Source organism: Culex quinquefasciatus, chromosome 1 (assembly GCF_015732765.1).
Source record: "Culex quinquefasciatus strain JHB chromosome 1, VPISU_Cqui_1.0_pri_paternal, whole genome shotgun sequence".
NCBI classification, from domain to species: domain Eukaryota; kingdom Metazoa; phylum Arthropoda; class Insecta; order Diptera; family Culicidae; genus Culex; species Culex quinquefasciatus.
In genome coordinates, this window is record NC_051861.1 from 89,907,591 (window position 1) to 89,930,671 (window position 23,081).

Genomic DNA, 23,081 nt, shown 5'->3' on the forward strand with positions numbered 1-23,081 from the left:
TTTGCCATTACTGATGTGTAAAATGTTGTGAAATTTAAAAAAAAATTGCAAAATCAAAATCAGTATAATTATCTAAAATCAATTTAAATTAAATTAAAACAAAACCTTGTGAGGCAATTTGAAGAAGTATTTTGCTATTAATGTTTCAATTTCCAAGTTTTTGACAAAGATTCTCGGAAAACTTGATCCAGTTACCAGAAAAGCAGTAGGTGCAATTTGCTCCAGGAGTGCATATTACCTCTTTCCCCAATCTTTTCGAAGCAGAGCAATTCCATGTCAAATAGGGAAACGGATGTACCCGACCCTTTCCGATTTTAATTAAACATTGTAGACATGTTACCCTACGCTTATATAAGCCATTTGTGTGTATGTAGTTTCGCTCGATAATGACATTTGAGAAGGGCGTAAATGTTTTAAATATTTTTGTATTTCGTAAATTAAATATAACAGTATCTTGAATGAGCAGAAACTTGCAACAGAGACCACATTTGACCCGGAGGTCATTAAAGTAGATTGTTTTGCTTTTTTGTATCTCAAAGTTGTCAAAGTTGTCAAAGACAAACTTGTAGGAATTTAGACGGGCTTTCTGAAAAAAAAAACACTGAAAGGAAAAACACGCCACTTTTATTTTTTTTTATTTTCAAGTTTAAAAGTCAAATTTGAAGGTGAGCCCGCGAATTTTTTGGTCAAAGTTTTTTGGGAAAATAGCCTAAGATGTAACAATGCAGAATGAAGCAACTCACCAAAAAACTACAAAAATCATCTACTAAAACTGTTTTTTTAAAGGGCTCTAAAAAAAATCAAAAATCGAATGTGGGAATCGATTCTCCAGACAATTTTACATAGTCTCCATATTGACCATTGTCCTGAGTTCAATCCTTGTGAAGTTACAGCGGGTTTGACAATAAAAATGCTGAAAACAAAAGTTTTTTGTGGTTTTTGGCAATTTCTGGTCGAGAAAAAAGTACCGAAAAAATCCTAATTTGGGCTGATATTGTTCAGCAGCTTTAACATTCATTGCCTTGGATATCACATAATTTAGACATTAACCTTTATGTTAGTTTTCAAAGTTATTTTTAGCAATTTGAGATTACTTTAAAGTTGCATGAAACTCTTCAAATTCCCCGAATAAAACCATCTGGAATAAAGCTCTCGCGCCGAAGGCGTCAGCAGTCACTCAAAACCCCGGGGGCAATTGAATGTGTATTTTCCACCCACTAAAGTTTGAAAAAGCAACCGATCCCAGCTTCGGAAAAAAGCACTGGATTCCGTTTTTATGAAGTTTGCGAGCGCTTTTTTCCTTCCTTGTTCGTTTATGCTGCAACATATCCCACCCCGAATCCATACCCATAAACTGCACATAAACATCATGTTTTTCGATCACTGGTACGTGTGGGAGTGTGTCTGCGGAAACGTGTGTAAACGAAACGAAACTATTGGCACTACGCCCCCCGGGGCATGGCCTTCCTCTAACGTGGGATTTCTGCTCCAGCGCCTCTGACGAGACAGGAGAAACCGGGACCGACGTTTTACTTCACCATCCGATAGAAGCTCAGTGGATAAGGCGGGAATCGAACCCGCGTCTCATAGCATCATCGGGATCGGCAGCCGAAGCCGCTACCCGGAAACGTGTGTGTTTTCCTCTATTTCCCTCTACACTGACGGTGGTATGACTTGATGGAAGGAAGAAGTGGGTTGTGGGGAGGGGGGAGAAGCTCCCGCTTCCCCAAAACCATCACCCACAGAGTTGTATAGAATACCGGTGGCAATGGTATGCAACGAAACGTTCATTCATGCTTCGCTGTAAGGACTAAGGGATGTCACAAAAATGAATGGGATTATCGTGTGACAGAAACACGGCAAATGCGGGGAGGTGACGAAAAATAAACAATTATTATAGGCAGCTGATATTTGCATTCAAGGAGTGGTGGTTTAAAGATATGAGGATTTGAAAGATTTGGAAAAGTTAAGCATTTGAAGATTTGCAAGTGAATTGCAGATTTTCAAATTGCTTAGGGAGAGTTGCAAGGAAACTTGTAGAGTTTTGCAAGGATTTGGTAGATTTTCAAGAGACATGAAGATTGCAAGAGATTTTTAGAGTTGCAAAAGATATGGAAACTTGCAAAATACTTAAAGTCATGCAACAGACTGAAATCTTTCAACAGATTTGGAGACTTGAAGATCAAATCACTTAGCTATCAAAAAAAATTGGAGTCGTTTCGTACATCCTGATCACCCCTAATCTCCCTCGCGGTTTAGTGCATTCCGATATGGCCAACTACACCAGTTACGCCGTTATCCGATGGAACGTGGCAGTTCCCAGAATCCACCACCACCGCCAGGCCTGATCCCTCGGGAGGCTAAGGTAGGCTAGAAACACTACAGAACACGGTGCTTGCATGTGAGCAATTTTTTTGCCCCATTGTGTAGAGTACCGAGAGATGACCATGGCCGTCGAAGTCGGGCTTCTGTCCAAAGGCCAGCAGCGTGGCCAGAACTATAAAAGGCGGTTTGTTTGCGTTACGGCCTTCCTCCGGCCCCATTTGCTGGGGGGAGGAAAACACAGAGGTAACAACACTCTTCAGTGCACACACACATGGCTTGAGGAGGAGGAGGTCCCCTGAATGACGAGACGATTGGTGTCAATCTTGCACCTGTACGTACCTCCGGTACACTACAACCAACGCGTCAGGAATGTGCTCGTGTGTGTGACCTGACCCATTCATCAAAAAGGCGGACAGGTGAAAGGGCGACCCCGCTCGTGCTACAAAGGGGGCAAGTTCAGCTACGGAGCTGTACACGGAAATTAAAGATGCCTTGGAGAATACTTGGCTGAGCTTGAAGAGCGATTGATCCGAGGTTTTGCAAGGCGATTCTCTGTTAAGACAGCAGAATTGTGCAAAATAATCAATTTGACTCCACGTTAAGTCCCATAAATATCAAATTGACCCCACATTTAGACAAACTGACTGCACATGAAAATTTTAATTAACTCCAAGTTGACATCAAATAATTTCATTTATTTCAAGTTGACTCCACGTTGAAACTGCATTGACATACATTGACTCCATGAATTCATGTTTTACAGCTTTACCCCTCTTTGAAATCAGGTTGACTCTTAGAATTGACACCAAGTGTACTTCTCAATGACATCAGATTGCCTCTCAATTTGACAACCAATTTCACTCCACTTTTGCTCAACCAACTCCACATCAAATTATCTCCAGATTGATATCAAGGTGGCTCGAATAGATTTAACAATAACAACAAGTTAACCCTCAATTTAATTACAAATTTCAAGCAAAACAATGCCAAAGGGCCGTTGTGGGTTTGTAAACAAAGAGTGTGTCCTGCTCACGCTAGAGGATGTTTACATCTGGCAATTTGAAGTCAATTCGAAGCAATTTTTGATTTGTTTTTTTGAAATGTGGAGTCAAATCTAGAGTCAACTTTACGTCAAAGTGGGGCCAAGTTGATGTCAACTGAATACTCAACCTGATATAAGAGTAGAGCCAATTTGGTATCAATATGGAGTCAATTCAAAGCAAATGTTGAGTCAATTGGATGTCAATGTTACGATAAAATGTTTTGATAAAAAAGTGTAGTCAAATCGTGAGTCAACTTTATTCCAAAGTGGAGTCAATTTGATATCAATTCGGAGCAAACGTGGAGTCAAGTCGAAAGCCAACTTTATGTTAAAATTGTGTCAATTTGGTGTCCAATGAATATTCAACTCGATTTAAGAGTGGAGTATTTTGATGTCAATATGAAGTCAATCTGAAGCAAATATTGAGTCAATTCGATGCCAAATGTGGAGTCAAATATAGAGTCAACTTTACGTCAAAGCGGAGTCAATTTGTTGTCAATATGCAGTTAATTCGAAGCAAATCTTGAGTCAATTTAATATCAATTCGGAGCAAATGTGGAGACAAATCAAGTATCAAATTTACGTCAAAGTGGAGTCAATTTGGGGTCAAGTAAATACTCAACCTGATATAAGACTAGAGTCAATTTGGAGTCAATTAGAAGCAAATTTTTAGTCAATTTCATGTCAATTCGATGGAGTCAATTCCATTTTTACTGGATATTCAACTTGATTAAGTGGAGTCATTTTAATGCCAATATGGAGTCAATCCGATCATTTTGGAGTCAAATCGTTGGAGTCAAATCAATTTCCATTTTTGATGTCAATATGGAGTCGAACCGAAACAAATGTTGAGCCAATTTGATATCAATTCGAAAAGTTTTTGATTTTGATTTGATTGTTTCAAAGGAAATATGGAGTCAAATCTAGAGCCATCTTTACGTTAACACTGGAACGCCCAACGCATGTCCAACTTACACGGACGCCCAAGCCTCCAAAAAAAGTTGGAACGGTAACTTCATCTCGCTGGTTCTCGGGCATAACTCAACTAGTTTTCATTGATTTGTAAGAATGTCTAGATGATTCTAAAATTTTGCAGAACTTGATTTGAACAAATCTGTAATTTATGCGACCGAAAACATCGTTCCACATTTAAAAAAAAAAAACTGCCTCCGCGGAATTATTGGCGATTTTTTTTTACACGCGAAAAAAAAATGGATCGATGTTTTTGATCGCAAAAATTAGTGATTTGATCAAATTAAGTTCTGCAAAGTTCTAGAATCATCTAAACATCCTAACAAATCACTGGAAAGAAGAATAAATTGACTTCAAATTGACTCAACATTTGCTTCGAATTGACTCCATATTGACATCAAATTGACTCCACTATTATTTTAAGTTAAATATTCATTAATCACCAAATTGACTCACCTTGACGTAAAGTAAAGTAAAGACTTTCGATTAGACTCCACATTTGCATCAAATTGACTCAACATTTGCTTCGAATTGACTCCATATTGACACCGGATTGACTCCACTCTTAGCTTGTGTTGAATATTTATAGATAACCAAATTGACCCCACTTTGACGTAAAGTTGACTTTAGTTTTTACACCACATTTGCATAGAATTGACATCAAATTGACTTAACATTTGCTTCGAATTGACTCCATATTGGCATGAAATCGATTCCACTCTTATCTCATGTTGAAAATTTATTGATAACAAAATTGGCCCCACTTTGACGTACGCAAATTGGAAATTTTCAAAAAAATAAAATAAAAATAAATAAATAATAAGGCGGCATTTCCCGCAGAAAACCCCCTCACTAAAGCTAGGTCAAGCACTGCTGGTATGTCACACCCGGTGTTCATCGCCAAAGACAAGGACCTTGTCTTATCGAGTGGGCGTGGATGACCCAACCTATGTCCTTTCCTGCAACCTGCAGCCACCCGTGCCGCTTCCGCAAGCTATTGCCGCTCTCAACACTCGACCTCCTCGAGCAAGAAGTGAACGTGTGTGTTTAAGTTCAAAGGTTAATTGCTTCGACCGACCGAGTTTGTGCGTCGCCGTCGTCGTCCCTCCCCATTCTGATACGCTGAGTTTGTGTGTGTGTAGAGTTGTGGAGAGAAGCAGCAACTTGGTCGGTCTAAGGATACATCCCTTTGAAGTGACCAGGCTCGCTACGGTTCACAATCTCTGGAACTCAGCTGCAGCTGCAGTCGGCAAGAATTTCGCAATTTATATTCCACACATTCCCCGGGTAAACTTTGGTTGTGTTAAACTTTATCCTCAAATATGCGAGAGTTTGGATGTGTTTTGTGGCGTCTGGCGTCCGATGGGGATGTCGTTGGCAGAAGGTGGTGCCATCAATTTTGGACTCGGTGTGGGAGATGAGATAATCGAATCGATGCATGCAGAGTTTATTTGGTTGATTTTGAGGGTGATGCCAATTTCGTCGAAACCATAAGCTGTCTGACAAATTCAATTGAAACAAACTAAAATGAAACTGAAATAGGGAAACGCACACAAAAGTCTTATGGCAAAAATTTTGAATTTCAAGATTTAAGTCTTCAGCTGTTGCAGTCTGCACATCTGTTTCAACTCTAAACTCAACTCAGAACTCTTCAAGCTTAAAAGTTTCAATTTCTCATACTTTTCACACCTAAGCTTCCATCCACCCCGAGGTTGGAACTAACGACCTTTGGGTTGTGAGTCCAACTGCCTACAAGCGACTCCACCGAGACAGGACTCTGGGAGTCGGCTCCTACACCTGAACTGAGGTTAATGACCTAACCTCTAGGTTAGACCGCCACTGGGACCGTCTGAGAACGAACCCAGTTTAACTGGAGTGAGAAGCAACAACGCTTACCATTAAACCGCCGGTCCTGACCAGTCCCAAATCTCTTGTATTTGCCCTAATTTTGAAGTCTTATCGAAGTCTAAATTTTTTTTACAGGTCTCCATGTAAGGTGCATGTCTACAAATATTTTACTAGTAACTAAATTTCTTCTGAAACTCCAAAGTCTCCAAATTAGCAAAACTTCTAGTCCCTTCGAAAACAGCATTTCTCATACATGTCTCCATGTAACTTCCATGTTTGCCAGTCTGTTGTTCATAGAGACTCTTGCCATTCTCCGAAGTCCTTAGCAAGTCTCCAAATCGTTTCATGCAAGTTTTCAATTTTTCTGAATGGCCACCTCGGGAAAAAAAATCTGGAAAACCTTTAAAAGTCGGGAATTGTATTCCACCTGGAGGAAACCAGGAAATATTAAGAAAATCAGTGATCCCCGTGCACCGCGTTCAACCGCGTTCTCTGTTTTCTGAACTCAATCAAACACCAGCACCGCGTGTGCACGCGTACAAGCAAACCTAAACTCTGCCGTGTACAGGCTGTACTCGTACACCAGCGATTCTCAACGGGGGTACCGGGCCTACTTGATTTACATGGCAGGGGGTACCGGCCTAGAAGAAGGTTGAGAATCGCTGTCGTACACGAACCTCAAGTTTAAACCGAACCTTGCACCTCGTGTACAAACCCCGTGCAGGCCAACGACGCAAAAAAGAGACAAAAATATTTCCCTCACGCTCCCTCTGCTGTAAAGTGGTGTTTCATTCTCCGCTGCAGTCACGCTACAGTGTTTGCCATAGAGAGAGTGAGAAGCAGTCATTTTTTCGTCTCTTTATACGCTCTTCGCTCGCACGGCGTTGTACCCGAGGTGTGCACCCCGTGTTTACACCGCGTGTAAACTTGAGTGCACCGTGCGGGGAGAACTCCAACATGGTAGCCTGGTGTGTTTGAGGTTCATCTGCACTGAAAACATGTACGGCGTGTACGGCGTGCGCGCGTTTCGGGAAGACTGAAGAAAATCCACAAAAAAATCGAAAAAATATTAGAAGTTTATTTAAATTATTTTTTTTGTGTTTTTTGCCTTCCTCACTGAGGTAAGGCTATAATCCTGCTCTGAAAATGAACTTTTTATTAAAAGCTCCTAGACCCACCTTCATGTATACATATCGACTCAGAATCAAAAACTGAACAAATGTCTGTGTGTGTGTGTATGTGTGTGTGTATGTGTGTGTGTATGTATGTATGTGACCAAAATTCTCACTGAGTTTTCTCAGCACTTGCTGAACAGATTTTGATCGAACCAGTTGCATTCGACTTGGTTTAGGGTCCCATACATTGCTATTGAATGGTTTGAAGTTTCGATAAGTAGTTCAAAAGTTATGTATAAAAATGTGTTTTCACAAATATCCGGATCTCACTTAAATGTACGTAAACTATGTCCGGATCCATCATCCGACCCATCGTTGGTTAGGCAATTGAAAGGCCTTTCCAATGAGTACAAAACATTGAAGATCTGGCAACCCTGTCTCGAGTAATGACCACTTAAGTAATATTCATGTACAATTTTGAAGCCGGATCTCACTTAAATGTACGTAAACTATGTCCGGATCCATCATCCGACCCATCGTTGGTTAGGCAATTGAAAGGCCTTTCCAATGAGTCCAAAACATTGAAGATCTGGCAACCCTGTCTCGAGTTATGACCACTTAAGTGATATTTATGTACTTTTTTGAAGCTGGATCTCACTTAAATGTATGTAAACTATGCCCGGATCCATCATCCGACCCATCGTTGGTTAGGCAATTGAAAGGCCTTTCCAATGAGTCCAAAACATTGTAAATCTGGCCACCCTGTCTCGAGTTATGACCACATAAGTTATATCTGTGTTTTTTTTCTGGATCTAAAAAAAGCTGAAATGTGTGTCCAAACCACTCATATTACCCATTTTTGGTAAAAAGTGAGGAAGGCATCAACCACATAGGTGGATTAGGTTAGTTTCTTCTTTTATTTCGCCATTGCAGCCAAAACGCTAAAAAACATGGGATATTTTTAAAAAGGAGCCGAAGAATTGGTCAAAAGATAACATTTTCAACATAATATATCTTGAACATAACATCCTGAAATGATTATTCCCAGCAATGGTTTGCATGAAAAAACAGGTTATTTTTTTTTAAATATGTATTTTTTTGAAGATTTTTTTGTTAAATAAAAGCTCTATAATCAATCTTGAAATAATATTTTAAGTTATCGCCATATGAAATTTTGGACAAGCTAATTGTGCAGTGTGGCTTTTATGGTCAAAGAAAAATCAGTCACAAAATTTCTGCTGAAAAAAAAAAGAAAATTAGGCATGTGGATATCAAACCTCACGCTTTAAGGAAATAAAAATTTGAAATACGACGTTTTGAAAGCTATCTTTAAAAATTAATAGAATAATCAACTGTGATCATTTTACAAGTTTTTAAATAGGTGGGGAATTCTCTACCAACTCAAACGAGATCGGGAAAAGTTGCCCCGACCCCTCTTCGATTTGCGTGAAACTTTGTCCTAAGTGGTAACTTTTGTCCATGATCGCGAATCTGAGGTCTGTTTTTTTTATATCTCTTGATGGAGGGACGCTACGAACCCCTTCTACGACCTTTTGAACATGCAAAAAAGAGGTGTTTTTCAATAATTTTCAGCCTGAAACGGTGATGAGATAGAAATTTAGTGTCAAAGTGACTTTTGTGTAAAATTGTACGATCAATTTTAAGGCGTACTCAGAAGTCCGAAAAAAACGTATTTTTCATCGAAAAAAACCCAAACAAAGTTTTAAAAACTGTGCCATTTCCATATCAACTGTAAATTTTTTTTTTGGAACATGTGATTTTAAGGGAAATTTAATGTTCTTTTCGAATTTTCATTGACCCAGAAGGGTAATTTTTTCATTTAGAACAAAATTTTTCATTTCAAAATTTTGTGTTTTTTCCTAATTTTGCAGAATTATTTTTAAGAGTGTAACCTTACTACTCCTTGAAAGTCTACAAGTTTTTTACACACCATTTCCTTTCGCTAAAATTCTGTAAAGTGTTACTGAATTTTCATCTAGTATAATTTCAATAAAAGATTAAGTAATTTAGATTTTACTAAATTCTTAGTCAACTGACATTTGTCACTTTGACAGATAGTATACTGAAATTTCAGCAAAAGAATCGTCAAATTATTTTGCTGAAAATTCTGTAATTTTCTTGTACCAGTTTCACAGATCATTTGCTGAAGATTCAGCAATCGTTGCTGGTAGGGGAGAGTGGGGAGACTTGATCCCCTTTTTTTGTATCGCGCATAACTCTGTCAATTTCTCACAAAACTATGATCTTTTTGCATAAATTGAAAGCTTAAACATTCAACTATGTTTGGCTGATAAGGGTATTTCATCAGATAAACTCTTCGAATAATGCCAAGCTTTTTAAAAAAATATTTTTAATCGGCATTTTCAAAATGTTGGGGGTAATTTGATCCCCCTTTCAACATTTTGAAGAAATCTTAATCAAAATGTTTCTTATTCATCCAAACTTTTAATTTTCTATAAGATACAGCAATTTCACATTAAACCTGTACGTTTGTGTTCAAAATATAACAAGTTTAGCATGTAAAATATTTAAAAACATAAAATTTTCTTTTTTAGACCAAAATTGAGCATGTTTACAAAAGCTAGTAATTTTTGTTTACAAAACTTTTGAAAAATGGTTCAAACTGCATTTAGTTATGTACAACTATACTAAAGGAAACTATGTACGAAAACCCAGCCAAATTATTTAATCTTGAGGCTGATTCCAGTAACTGTAAAAATGCAGGGATCAAGTCTACCTTAACGCACTTTTTTAAACAATTGATTATAAAAATAGTATGACGATAAATTCAACGTCAAATGCGTAAGGGGTTTGGAGTTGATATGTTTATCAAACTATTCATGTATAAAAAATATTTTTTTGAATAATTTTTGAGTGTTTTCTATACTTATCAAAACAAAGAAAAAAGATCTCTTGGAAGTTTTTTGCAGCACTTCTTAGAAAAATGTGTGTAACTCAATCCAAACATTTTTTATTTTTTTTTCTTTGTTTTCTACAATGAGTTTTAGTCAATTTCGCACCACTTTTTAGAACAAAGCTAATTGTTTTACCCACATGCTGACGAGATACAGGCTTTGGATCAAGTCTCCCCGGGGATCAAGTCTCCCCACTCTCCCCTATATCAATTACCAATTTTATACATTTATTCCATCAATCATCCAACCCAAGTAACCGCGGGACTGTATAAGGTAACATCAAATCCCCTCTATATCAACATATAATGTTTGCCTATAGAGTCTCGAAACTTTATATTCACTTTATACGCATGGAGGTAAAATTGAGTGGCGAAGTCTAGAGTTGATATAAAGTTATACCGTGGTAAAACGTCAAAGTACTACTTTACCGACAGTATTTAAAATAGAAAAATAAAAAAAAAACTTTGCGCGAAGCTCTCTTTCTCTCTCTTTTGGGAGAGTGATTTTCATGCTGGGATGACGATTTTGAAAGTTTGTTGGTTTATTTGCTGTGTTTCTCTACTTTTGAGATTCTAAGCTGTGTGTTGGGAATGATGTACTGAGATGTTTCACCTAGATGCCCTGCGCTAGCCGTCTCGTCCGTCCTGAAATATATTTATTTAGATGATTTTTGTCGACTAAGTCTTCCTTGAGGAACCACTTCATTTTATGCAGAAAAAAAACGAGAAAACTTGTTAGGTTAAAACACAGCTTTTATTAACTATTACACTTCAAAACACTACCATATATTCACAAAATTCACAATAATCATCGACGAACAGCTAAGGGCACGGAGCGCCGATCCCGGGGTATTGGTGCAGTTTCCGCCGATGGCACGCAGCTTAATGTGCAGCGCAGTGATTCCGAGCGACTTGCACTTTTCGGTGACGTCCTGCGCGGCCAAGATAGCGGAGTAGGGCGAGGCCTAGTCACGATCGGCCATGGCCTTCATGCCGCCGGTTACGCGCGAGATCGTTTGCTTGCCTGAAAGATCCGTGACGTGAACGAAAGTGCCGTTAGAGCTGGCGTAGAGCAAAATCTGGACCTCCTCCTTTTCAGTTTTGTTTTGCAGGAAGCCATCGCAGTTAGAAATTTGTCTCATGGGACGAGAAAGAGCTGTTAATGAAAAGAGAATAATTTAATACTGAGCTCAGCTAACTAAGCATAATTAACTCACATTTTATAGCCGCCGAACATTTTTCCTGCAGCAATCACAAAAAATACCACGAAACTGCCAAACATTTATTACCCTCACTAGTGTTGAGTTAGTGTTTTGAAACATTATAAGAAATGTCAAAATGTGATATAACATTAAAGGATTACTTTACAGTGATATATAAAGCTTACCATTAATGCTTCGAAACATTATTGGGCTAAATGCTTTGAAACTTTAATTGGCTGTTCTATATGTCATTATACAGTAGTTTATAATGGTTCAAGCTACAAATGTTTCGAAACATTTGGAAAGACTATTTAAAGTGTCATAGCATCGTGAAAGTTTATTTAGAGTGGATTTAGAGTTTTGATTTAGTGCTTCTGGTTACTTGGGAATACTAACAAAACAAATGGTTAGCAATGAGATCTTTGTTATTCACATTTTTCTTACCGTTGTTTCTAAAGATCATAATACAAATTTAAAAACATAACACATTTGAAAAAGATTTTCTCTCAACAGCATCCAAACAATAATAAGTGACATTTCAGTTTGACAGATATGCAGTTACTGATTGTTTTTGTTCATTGCAGAATTTCACCAAAGTGTTGAGAGCGATTTGTGGCGCTATAACCACGGAAAATAGGGTCCAGAGCATTCGTGGAAATACAATGTCCCATCCCAGAGGGTCTCGGAGTGCCTCCTTAGCATGGTGCTCCCAACGAATACAACCAAATCTCGGAGCGTATGGTGGCGTGTCCCCACGCTTCTTCCTCCCCTGTCGATTCAGAATTATGTTGTTGTTCGAACACTCTGTGCTGAAACGAATCATCTTTGCGGTTAACCTTGCGCAGTAGGCCTGGCCGCTTTAACGCTTGTGATGTTTCAAAGCATTCTAATGCAATGGCACACTACAAATGTTAATAAATGACAAGAAGAGTGCTAGGTGTAATCTAACCTAAGGCACTCTCCAGGATCCCTTCGAAAGATTGGCTGCGCTAGGGTCTGATTAGATTAGATTAGATTAGAAGTCACTTGCAGCTCCCAATTCTGAACACTTCAAATCATGAATATCTTCAAAAATTCACTTGACGCTCTCTGACTACATCCAAGTCACAGCTAGCAACATTTGTCTTCACATTCGCATATATGCGAATCATCGATAATCTTTATTGCTGACCAAACCTCCCACCGTATACCACCTTGAAGTTTCGCCAACCCCTTTAAAAGGCTCCTTCCAGCACATCCCAGACAGGCAACAGCACCGCCAGCCGGCAGCTGCAACAGCAGTTGCCCTCCACTTTTATGGTTGTTTTCCAATTTAAATGTTTCCCCTGAGGGGCGAACTCCGCCGGTCCGAAAAACCCAGAAACAGATAGCACCGTAGAGATAACCAGCTCATACGAGAAACGGGCGGGCGTCCCGGAATGGCAAAACTTGTAACATTTCCATTTGTAATTGAACTCGAGAGTTAATAATGTTAAGTTTTTCGACCACAGAGGCACCTCCGTATACGGCATTGTCTGGAAATAGAGCTGGTCCGAGGAAAGGTTGAGGAGCATGTGCAACACTTTCGTGAGGGAGGTGCATACGCGAAGAACTTTGGGCAGATGTTGGGTACCGTGATTTGGGGGGAATTTGGACGAAAATAAAGGTGAAATTGTATAAATAACACAACTCTGTCTACAGTTAGCAATCCAGAGCAGTTGAAGAGCACCACCCCTCAAAGCTCGAACCCAACTTTGAAGCTTAATCAGATAAACTCCCGTACTCAACGAGAAGGCGTGCTGGTCTACCAGTTTTAAATCCATCGAGGATTGAAAACGTGTTGAGTGGTGTACTTATTACCACCGGGTAGACTTATGACCGCGACCATCGAAAATGTTGTAACGTGCTAGGGCTTGGAAATGTTAAACCATCCTTGAACTCTACAAGGGTTGCCGCTATAGGTCGCTAGAAGGTGGGCTGAGTCCCGGCTAATCGATAGATTTAATCGCTAATTGATCGCATCAAGAAGGTTCTTTCTTCAGGGAGATTGAATTTGTTTCGAAGAGTTGTTTAATTAGTTGAATTTTGAAGATAACAAAAAAATTTGCTAAAATTTGCCTAAACAAAGTTCAGTTATCGATGCATATCCCAAAACGACTAGAAAATGCCCTAAAAGTAGGCTTCTTGCCTATCACCGTTAGCACAGCGCCAGTGGAAATCGAAACCTAGACGCAGTCGTCTGTGGCCTGAACCAAATCAGATTAAGTGTCGATTAGAATACGAGATCTGTGTACCTTTGGCACATACAATTGCACAAATGTCTACACAACAGGCATGCATCATAACATTTGGACTTCGATGCCGCACTGGTGTTGTGCTTCGGGGGTTGAACTGTGCGTGTGTGTGGCGGCGTCACAACAAGAGCAAACTCGGTTGAGCAGGGATGACATTTTGGGATGATGCATTCCGAACTATTTGGGACGGTTCTAGGTGGGACGGAAAAGGGCTTCGTAGACTGTGCCAAAACTTGAAAGTCTTCAAATTTCTCCCAACATGTTGTTTGTCTCAACTGGTTGCTTGTCTCAACATGTTGTTTGTCTCAATTTGTCACTTGTCTCAAATTATTACTAGTCTCAACATGTTGCTTGTCTCAACATTTTGCTTGTCTCAACTGGTTGCTTGTCTAAACTGCTTGCTTGTCACAACTGGTTGCTTGTCTCAACATTTTGCTTGTCTCAACTTGCTGCTTGTCTTAACTTGTCTCAACTGGTTGCTTGTCTCCACATTTTGCTTGTCTCAACTGGTTGCTTGTCTCAACATTTTGCTTGTCTCAGCTTGCTGCTTGTCTCAACTTGTTGCTTGTCTCAACTAATTGCTTATCTCAACTGGTTGCTTGTCTCAACATTTTGCTTGTCTCAACTTGCTGCTTGTCTTAACTTGTCTCAACTGCCTGCTTGTCTCAACATTTTGCTTGTCTCAACTGATTGCTTGTCTCAACTAGTTGCTTGTCTCAACTTGTTGCTTGTCTCAACTAGTTGCTTGTCTCAAATAGTTGCTTGTCTCAACTAGTTGCTTGTCCCAACACGTTGCTTGTCTCAACATGTTGCTTTTCTCAACTAGTTGCTTGTCTCAACTTGCTGCTTGTCTCAATTTGCTGCTTGTCTCAACTGGTTGCTTGTCTAAACTGCTTGCTTGTCTCAACTGGTTGCTTGTCTCAACTGGTTGCTTGTCTAAACTGCTTGCTTGTCTCAACTGGTTGCTTGTCTCAACATTTTGCTTGTCTCAACTTGCTGCTTGTCTCAACTTGTTGCTTGTCTCAACTAGTTACTAGTCTCAACTAGTTGCTTGTCTCAACTAGTTGCTTGTCTCAACAGTTTGCTTGTCTCAACTTGTTGCTTGTCTCAACATTTTGCTTATCTCAACTGGTTGCTTGTCTCAACTGGTTGCTTGTCTAAACTGCTTGCTTGTCTCAACCAGACATGCATCGGCTCTAAGAGCTTTTCTTAACGGCACTTAGCTTGTTCTACATGGCATTTTCGTATAAAGTAATGCTATACTTGTTGCCAGGCAAAAACCTTTTGTTTTTGGCATGAATAATGTGTAGAAAACATTGGTTAATCCGGAAAAACGATTTAGCGATATTTTCATGGTAATGTTCTCTTTAGCTCTTTAAAAGAACTTCTTAAAGGCTCTTTGGGTGCGCTTAATGGTTCTTACGCTATATCTCACTTGGTTTTCAAAATTACTTCTCAAGGTCTTCGGGAGCCTTAAAGATTAGCGTAATTAGTGTACTATAATCACTGGCACAACATGCTGGGCATCATATATGCGAAATGCCAAACAAGTTCTTCTAAAAGAGGAGTTAGAGCGGATGCATGTCTGGTCTCAACTGGTTGCTTGTCTCCACATTTTGCTTGTCTCAACTTGCTGCTTGTCTTAACTTGTCTCAACTGCCTGCTTGTCTCAACTGGTTGCTTGTCTAAACTGCTTTCTTGTCTCAAATGGTTGCTTGTCTCAACAGTTTGCTTGTCTCAACTAGTTGCTTGTCTCAACTTGTTGCTTGTCTCAACTAGTTACTTGTCTCAACTAGTTGCTTGTCTCAACATATTGCTTGTCTCAACTAGTTGCTTGTCTAAACTGCTTTCTTGTCTCAAATGGTTGCTTGTCTCAACAGTTTGCTTGTCTCAACTAGTTGCTTGTCTCAACATTTTGCTTGTCTCAACTTGCTGCTTGTCTCAACTTGTTGCTTGTCTCAACTAGTTACTTGTCTCAACTTGTTGCTTGTCTCAACTTGTTGCTTGTGTCAACTAGTTGCTTGTCTCAACATGTTGCCTGTCTCAACATGTTTTTTTTTATTTCAACATGTTACATGTTTCAACTTGTTGTTTCAATCCAAAGTCTGCCTCGATATCTCGCCACAGTCTATCCTTCGTTTCCAATATCGACGAACATCCGAAACCGGTAAGATGGTGTTTATTATTGCATCAATTTGCATCCCTTTACCAAAACTACCCCTTTCCCCGATCAGCAATACATTGCAGCCTTTCCTGTCTCACCCAAGACCCCAACACTCTCTCCCTCAGCTATTGACTTTTGACTGCGTTGTCTATCGGTTATGCCCAGGTCGTCGTCGTCTGGTTGATGGTTATCAGATGATGCAGCTATTCCCCGGAACGTCAACCTCCTAAACTTCATCGTGTGGTGTGGTTCTTGGAGTAGATTCCCCACACACAAACACACCGATGCGTCGACTTCCGGAGGACGCTCCGGGGTAGGTGTGTCATTTATACCGCCGCCACCTCCCCCCGCTACAGTGTTTCTACTGCTAGGGATCTGCCGAAGTGAAGATTAGATCAGTAATTAACAACTGGTTATTGGAATAATTAAAACGCACGTTGCTGGTGAACTTTCCCTGGCTTGGTTGGTTGTTGGTGCCTTAAGGCGGTCTATTCTCTATACTGGGTACGGTTTTTGGCACGGTAATCAAGTCTGATTGACGGGACTGATTTGGCGGGGTGAGGAGAAGCTCTGGTTGAGTGGCAGTTTGAAGCGGTTGAAGATTGAGATGGCTGTTTGAAGTTACAAGATGAACGTCTGGAGAAGTTTGATTTGGTTCAACAGGTATCAGATTACTGGGTTTGGTCTTAACACAATTTCTAGTTTTGTTTCGTTCGGATTTTGTTGTTGATCATTGTGTAACCTGTCTCAACTTGGTCAGTTAATTTGTCTCAATTGTCTCAAGTGACTCAAAGGTAACTAGACTTGTCTAGACTAGACTAGACTTGTAACTTAATTGTCTCTAGTATCTCAAAAGTCAAATGAACTGTCTAAATTGTTCCAAGTGTCCCAACGGTCAACTGACTTGTCTCAAATGTCTCATGTTTTTCAACGGTCCATAGGCTTGTCTGAAACGTTTTTCGGGTCTCAAATTGTTTTTTTTTGTCTCGATTGTCCTAAGTGTCTTAAAAGTCCCAAGTGCCTCAATGGTCAATTGACTTGTCTAAATTGTGTCATGTTTATCTACGGTCGATTCACTCGTCCCAAACTGCTTAAGTGTTTCAAGGGTCAATTGAACTGTCTCATTTGTCTCATGTCTCAGTTGTCTCATGCGTCTAAACGATTAATAAGCTTGTCTCAAATATCTTAAGTGTTTCAATTGACTTGTTCAAATGTCTCAAATTTTCGAAGGTTAATAGACTTTTCACAGTTTTCTCATGCGGCAAAATGGTCAGATGTCATGTCTCAAATGTCTCAAGTGTCTCAAAGATTAATAGTCTTGTCTCAGTTGAATCATGTTTCTCAATGTTTATTAGACTTGTCTCATGTGTCTCAATGGATAAATGACTTCACTAAAATACCTTATGTATTTAATTGATCTTCTGAATGGTCTCAAATATCTCAAGTGTCTCAAAGGTTGCCAAAACTGTCTCAAACGCCTCTAGGTTATTATACTTGTCTCAGATATCCCAAATGATTCTATGATCAATTGAATTTTCTAAAGTCCAAGTGCCTCTAAGGTGTGTAGGCTTGTCTCAGTTGTGCCATCCATCTAAATAGATGATTGACTTGTCTCAACTTGTACCAAATGTCTTAATTGTCTTTAAGCGTCAAATGAACTGTCTCAACTGTCTCATGCGTCTCAATGATTGATTGAATTGTCTCAAATATCTTAAGTGTCTCAAAGGTGAATAGACTTGTCTCAAATGTAACAATTGTCTCGATGCTCAATTGACTTGCCTCAATGCCTCAAGTTTTTCGAAGGTGTCTAAATGGTAAATTGTCATGTCTCAAATGTATCAAGTGTTTCAACGGTAATAAAAAAAAATATCTCAAATGTCGCGATGGTCAGTTGAATTGTCTCAAATGTCTCAAGTGTCTCAAAGGTTAATAGACTTTGGATGGTCAATTGATTTGTCTCAAATTCAGTTTAGTGTTTAAAAGGTTAAAACATTTGCCTTACATGAGACATGTGACAAATGGTTGATAGACTTGTCTCAAATGTCACAAAGTTTTAAAAACTTGTCTCAAATGTCTTAAGTGTCTCAATTCTCAATTGACGTATTTAAATTGTCCTATTTATCACAAAACTGACTTGTCTCAAATGTCTCAAGGGTCTTGTCTTAGCTGTCTGATGCGCCTCAATGGTTAATTGACTTCTCTCAAATGTCCCAAGTGTTAAGCAAATTATCCCCTTCCAATTTTTCGAATCATGTTTACATTTTTCGCAGCTAAAAACCTCCTCTTTTTTCTGTCTTTTTCCCCCAGGACTCAGAACAAACAACAACAACTTCCGCCAGATCAACGCCAGTGTTAGTCCGCTAGCGGTAGTAACAATGTGTGTAGCACCCCGCCGCTCATGAATGGCTTCCCCACGTTGGTAGGTTAGTGCCTGACGGCCGTGCCTAACCGCCGAAACCGCCGACCGACGACGTGCTTCTGCGGGCATGTTTTGGCGTCCATAATGCCACCGTTCAACCGAGGCGCATCCTGCTCCGTCTATGGCACCGGAACGACAACGACGACGATAGTCAATTTAATCAAATTAACTCGGCTGACCACGGTGGTGGCGGCGACGATGGGACGTGGTTTATGAAGGTTTGATTGGAGGAAAAAGTGAGGGTGATATTTTTTTGGAAGTGACAAAAACAAAAATAAACTGGTGGAAATCGATACTCTACGAAGTGGAAGGAAAAATATTAACATCAACAAAACAAAGAGTGCATTACACAGTAGATAAAAGTTATCAAAAGTAGTAAAATAAGAAATTGAAGCAACGTCATGGGACTGATAAGCTCTCTGGTGGCGGTTGCGCTACTAAGTCTTCTACAGATACCAGGTAAGTGCATTTGTAAAATTATAGGATAAAATGTAAAATTATTAAAAGCACCGTAAACCAAAAAAAAAAACAAGAATAAATAAGATGAAAACATTCCAACTTTAAAAGTTAGAAAGTTAAACAGATCAAAAGTTGAAAAACTTGAAAACTTGAAAACTTGAAAACTTGAAAACTTGAAAACTTGAAAACTTGAAAACTTGAAAACTTGAAAACTTGAAAACTTGAAAACTTGAAAACTTGAAAACTTGAAAACTTGAAAACTTGAAAACTTGAAAAGTTGAAAAGTTGAAAAGTTGAAAAGTTGAAAAGTTGAAAAGTTGAAAAGTTGAAAAGTTGAAAAGTTGAAAAGTTGAAAAGTTGAAAAGTTGAAAAGTTGAAAAGTTGAAAAGTTGAAAAGTTGAAAAGTTGAAAAGTTGAAAACTTGAAAAGTTGAAAAGTTGAAAAGTTGAAAAGTTGAAAAGTTGAAAAGTTGAAAAGTTGAAAAGTTGAAAAGTTGAAAAGTTGAAAAGTTGAAAAGTTGAAAAGTTGAAAAGTTGAAAAGTTGAAAAGTTGAAAAGTTGAAAAGTTGAAAAGTTGAAAAGTTGAAAAGTTGAAAAGTTGAAAAGTTGAAAACTTGAAAACTTGAAAAGTTGAAAAGTTGAAAAGTTGAAAAGTTGAAAACTTGAAAACTTAAAAACTTGAAAACTTGAAAACTTGAAAACTTGAAAACTTGAAAAATTGAAAAATTGAAATTGAAAAGTTGAAAACTTGAAAACTTGAAAACTTGAAAAGTTGAAAAGTTGAAAACTTGAAAAGTTGAAAAGTTGAAAAGTTGAAAAGTTGAAAAGTTGAAAAGTTGAAAAGTTGAAAAGTTGAAAAGTTGAAAAGTTGAAAAGTTGAAAAGTTGAAAAGTTGAAAACTTGAAAATTTGAAAACTTGAAAACTTGAAAACTTGAAAACTTGAAAACTTGAAAACTTGAAAAGTTGAAAAGTTGAAAAGTTGAAAAGTTGAAAAGTTGAAAAGTTGAAAAGTTGAAAAGTTGAAAAGTTGAAAAGTTGAAAAGTTGAAAAGTTGAAAAGTTGAAAAGTTGAAAAGTTGAAAAGTTGAAAAGTTGAAAAGTTGAAAAGTTGAAAAGTTGAAAAGTTGAAAAAATGAAAAGTTGAAAAGTTGAAAAGTTGAAAAGTTGAAAAGTTAAAAAGTTGAAAAGTTGAAAACTTGAAAACTTGAAAACTTGAAAACTTGAAAAGTTGAAAAGTTGAAAACTTGAAAACTTGAAAACTTGAAAAGTTGAAAAGTTGAAAAGTTGAAAAGTTGAAAAGTTGAAAAGTTGAAAAGTTGAAAAGTTGAAAAGTTGAAATGTTGAAAAGTTGAAAAGTTGAAAAGTTGAAAAGTTGAAAAGTTGAAAAGTTGAAAACTTGAAAATTTGAAAACTTGAAAACTTGAAAACTTGAAAAGTTGAAAAGTTAAAAAGTTGAAAAGTTGAAAAGTTGAAAAGTTGAAAAGTTGAAAAGTTGAAAAGTTGAAAAGTTGAAAAGTTGAAAAGTTGAAAAGTTGAAAAGTTGAAAAGTTGAAAAGTTGAAAACTTGAAAAGTTGAAAAGTTGAAAAGTTGAAAAGTTGAAAAGTTGAAAAATTGAAAAGTTGAAAAGTTGAAAAGTTGAAAAGTTGAAAAGTTGAAAAGTTGAAAAGTTGAAAAGTTGAAAAGTTGAAAAGTTGAAAAGTTGAAAAGTTGAAAACTTGAAAACTTGAAAAGTTGAAAAGTTGAAAAGTTGAAAAGTTGAAAAGTTGAAAAGTTGAAAAGTTGAAAAGTTGAAAAGTTGAAAAATTGAAAAGTTGAAAAATTGAAAAGTTGAAAAGTTGAAAAGTTGAAAAGTCGAAAAGTTGAAAGGTTGAATAATTGAAAAAATCTCAAATTTTCACGAATTCTTCAGTTAAGAGCTTCTAGAAAACGCTAATAAGTGTAATTTTTGGCCTACAACCATAAAAGATCATGTAGCACACACACACACAGAAACAAGTTAGTACTTACACACATTTCCCCCGGAATAACGTGGCATAAAACGTTTCTTGCATGAACCTCTCCGGTAATGCATAAAACCTTCGTAATTGCAACCTATTTCTTCGAATCGATAGTGACGAATCATCAGGAATTCCTAATTCAAGCAGGCAGTTTGTGGAAGACAATTATTGTAGTACTCTCATTCAGTCGCCGACATTTATAGGCCATTTCCAAATGTTACGTCAGCTGCTGGCGGTGCAATCTTGCAGGACCATCTTCTTCCGCTTGCTTCGGTCGATGATGGCAACACTGGTGCTGAGTGCAGCAGCCTCAGTAGGCGGAAGGGGACGGAATGTTAGCTATAAACTAAGACCTGCCGGTCTCCCGGTGTTGGTAGTCTATAAAGATGACTTCCAGCGCGATAAAATGAGCATCTTCACAATGTCTTCTTCATAAAATTTGTAGAGTGTGGATAGGCAGCAAGAATGCTGCTGTGAGGGGGAGGGAAGCATATTAACTCAAATGGAATATTAAGTGAGACAACACCAGCGGAAAACATCAACGTAAATTGCCTGGTGACCGCAGTCGTTCGACGCTGTTCGTCGCGAAGGAATCGATGATGAGTGCAGCGGCCGTCGTATCCCCGCGGACAAGATTAGGCCATTTAGGAAATTTGTTCAGTGACTAGGCCTTTGTGCAATGGGGTTGCAGAGGTGTTTCATGGAATTGATTTCTAGGTGACCTATCAGGCCTTAGGATTTTGAAATTTGAAGAATAGTTCTTCAATTTTATAACTAGCCATGTTCCTAAATCGTCAATTATGTTTCAATAATTATAAAAATTAAAATATGAAAATACTTCAAAAAGGGCATCGTTTACCCACAAAACTCCTCTGTGCCCAGGTCGTATACTTTTTACGTCCCTCACATTTTGCTGTCTTGCCCGTCATCCTGACGACTGCAAATAAATCCATTTCCATCAAGCGGAGGAGGATCTCCGGCTGAACGTCACAAAACTAGTGCGCGTGTGGGCTCTTGATGAAGCGAACGCGCCACAAAATGTCCACTCACAAAAAATGGAAAAGCTCGCGAACGATGACACTTTGTGGCATTATTTTGTGCCCGGATTTGTGGCAATCATTGCTGACAGCCGGCCTGCTCGCCGGGAAAGCTTTGCGCTGGCGTTTGGATCAGCAGCTCCCGAGCCAAATGGAATAACCCACACACACACACACACTTGAAATGCAATGTGACGTTGAGCCTCCGACCTGGCCGGCACTGCCGGTTTTTGCGTGTGACCTTAGTGAGAGGGAGGGCAGTGTTGCCAATTTATTGTTTTGTTTGTAGCAATTGATATTTCGTCGCTGTCTTGCTATCTTGTCGCACGAGCATTTTGGGCCAAATTGAGTTAAGAACGCCATTTTTTGCAGCTCCCAATGCCATGTCTCACCTTTTGACCTTCACTGATCCTCAAAATTCGATTCCAATACTGAGATATTCACTAAAATCCGAAAAAAAACTCCGTGCATTGTTGTCGCTCTTCATATGAAAGAAGTTTCAGTCTAGTCGTGCTATCTTGACACGCCCTGAAAATTGCTGTAAGTGTGACAACTGGCCGAATGGAGCTTGTCACACTTACAAGCTTGACTACCGTAAACATTTGTAATTATAACTCAGGACTCCGGCACCCAAATTCAACCAAGCTCCACATTATTTCGTCTTTCAACAGATTTTTAGAAAATGGACTAAAAATTGTGTAACTGCAGTTTTATACATGCGTTTATTACCATATTTAGCATGTTTGAACTCCTTTGAAAACATTTTAAATTTTCATGCAATACCTGTGTACAGTCCCACAAAAAGTTTTTTTTTTTGCGAAAAATAAAATTCCGTCAATTTCTCAATATTTTGAAAACTAATGATTGGAATGCAACTAGACGCGTGTAAAATGCATTTTAAAATACTTTTTTCATCCAAATGTTGAAACCTAGAATTTTAATTTCAATATTTATTTTTTTATTTTTTTGCCCATGTTTATTTAATCAATATTTTTGTATTACTCTTCTCATTGAAAAGTGCCAGCGACAAAATTGGGCGAAAAGTTCATCGCCCGGAGATCGCGAGTTGGCGCGAGCGAATGAACACCGCGAAAAAAGATTCGGGGGTGCATTGGGGTTAAATGATTATTTCGTTATTCGGTTTAATTAGAAAATAATTATTTTTTTCGTAAATATCGCTACTTTTAAGCGATGTAATTAATTTTTACAGTAAATTAGGCATTGTTACATCAAATTTGACCTTCCAAACGCACTAGAATGGCCAAATTTTAAAACAACAATGTTTGCCAATTT

General features: G+C 38.4%; 1 protein-coding gene and 1 pseudogene across 1 annotated transcript in view; one reads left to right on the forward strand and one right to left on the reverse strand.

The window, feature by feature from the left end:
• The window catches only part of LOC119771152 (carbonic anhydrase-related protein 10), a 145,636-nt gene that overhangs the window by 42,676 nt on the left and 79,879 nt on the right, over positions 1-23,081 (forward strand). Inside the window, exon 2 of the mRNA XM_038266583.1 lies at positions 18,184-18,754. Coding sequence (XP_038122511.1) covers positions 18,697-18,754 — 58 coding nt within the window. The 5' untranslated portion in view covers positions 18,184-18,696. The remainder of the gene's footprint in view (positions 1-18,183; positions 18,755-23,081) is intronic.
• On the reverse strand, positions 11,017-16,113 carry LOC6051987 (annotated as a pseudogene).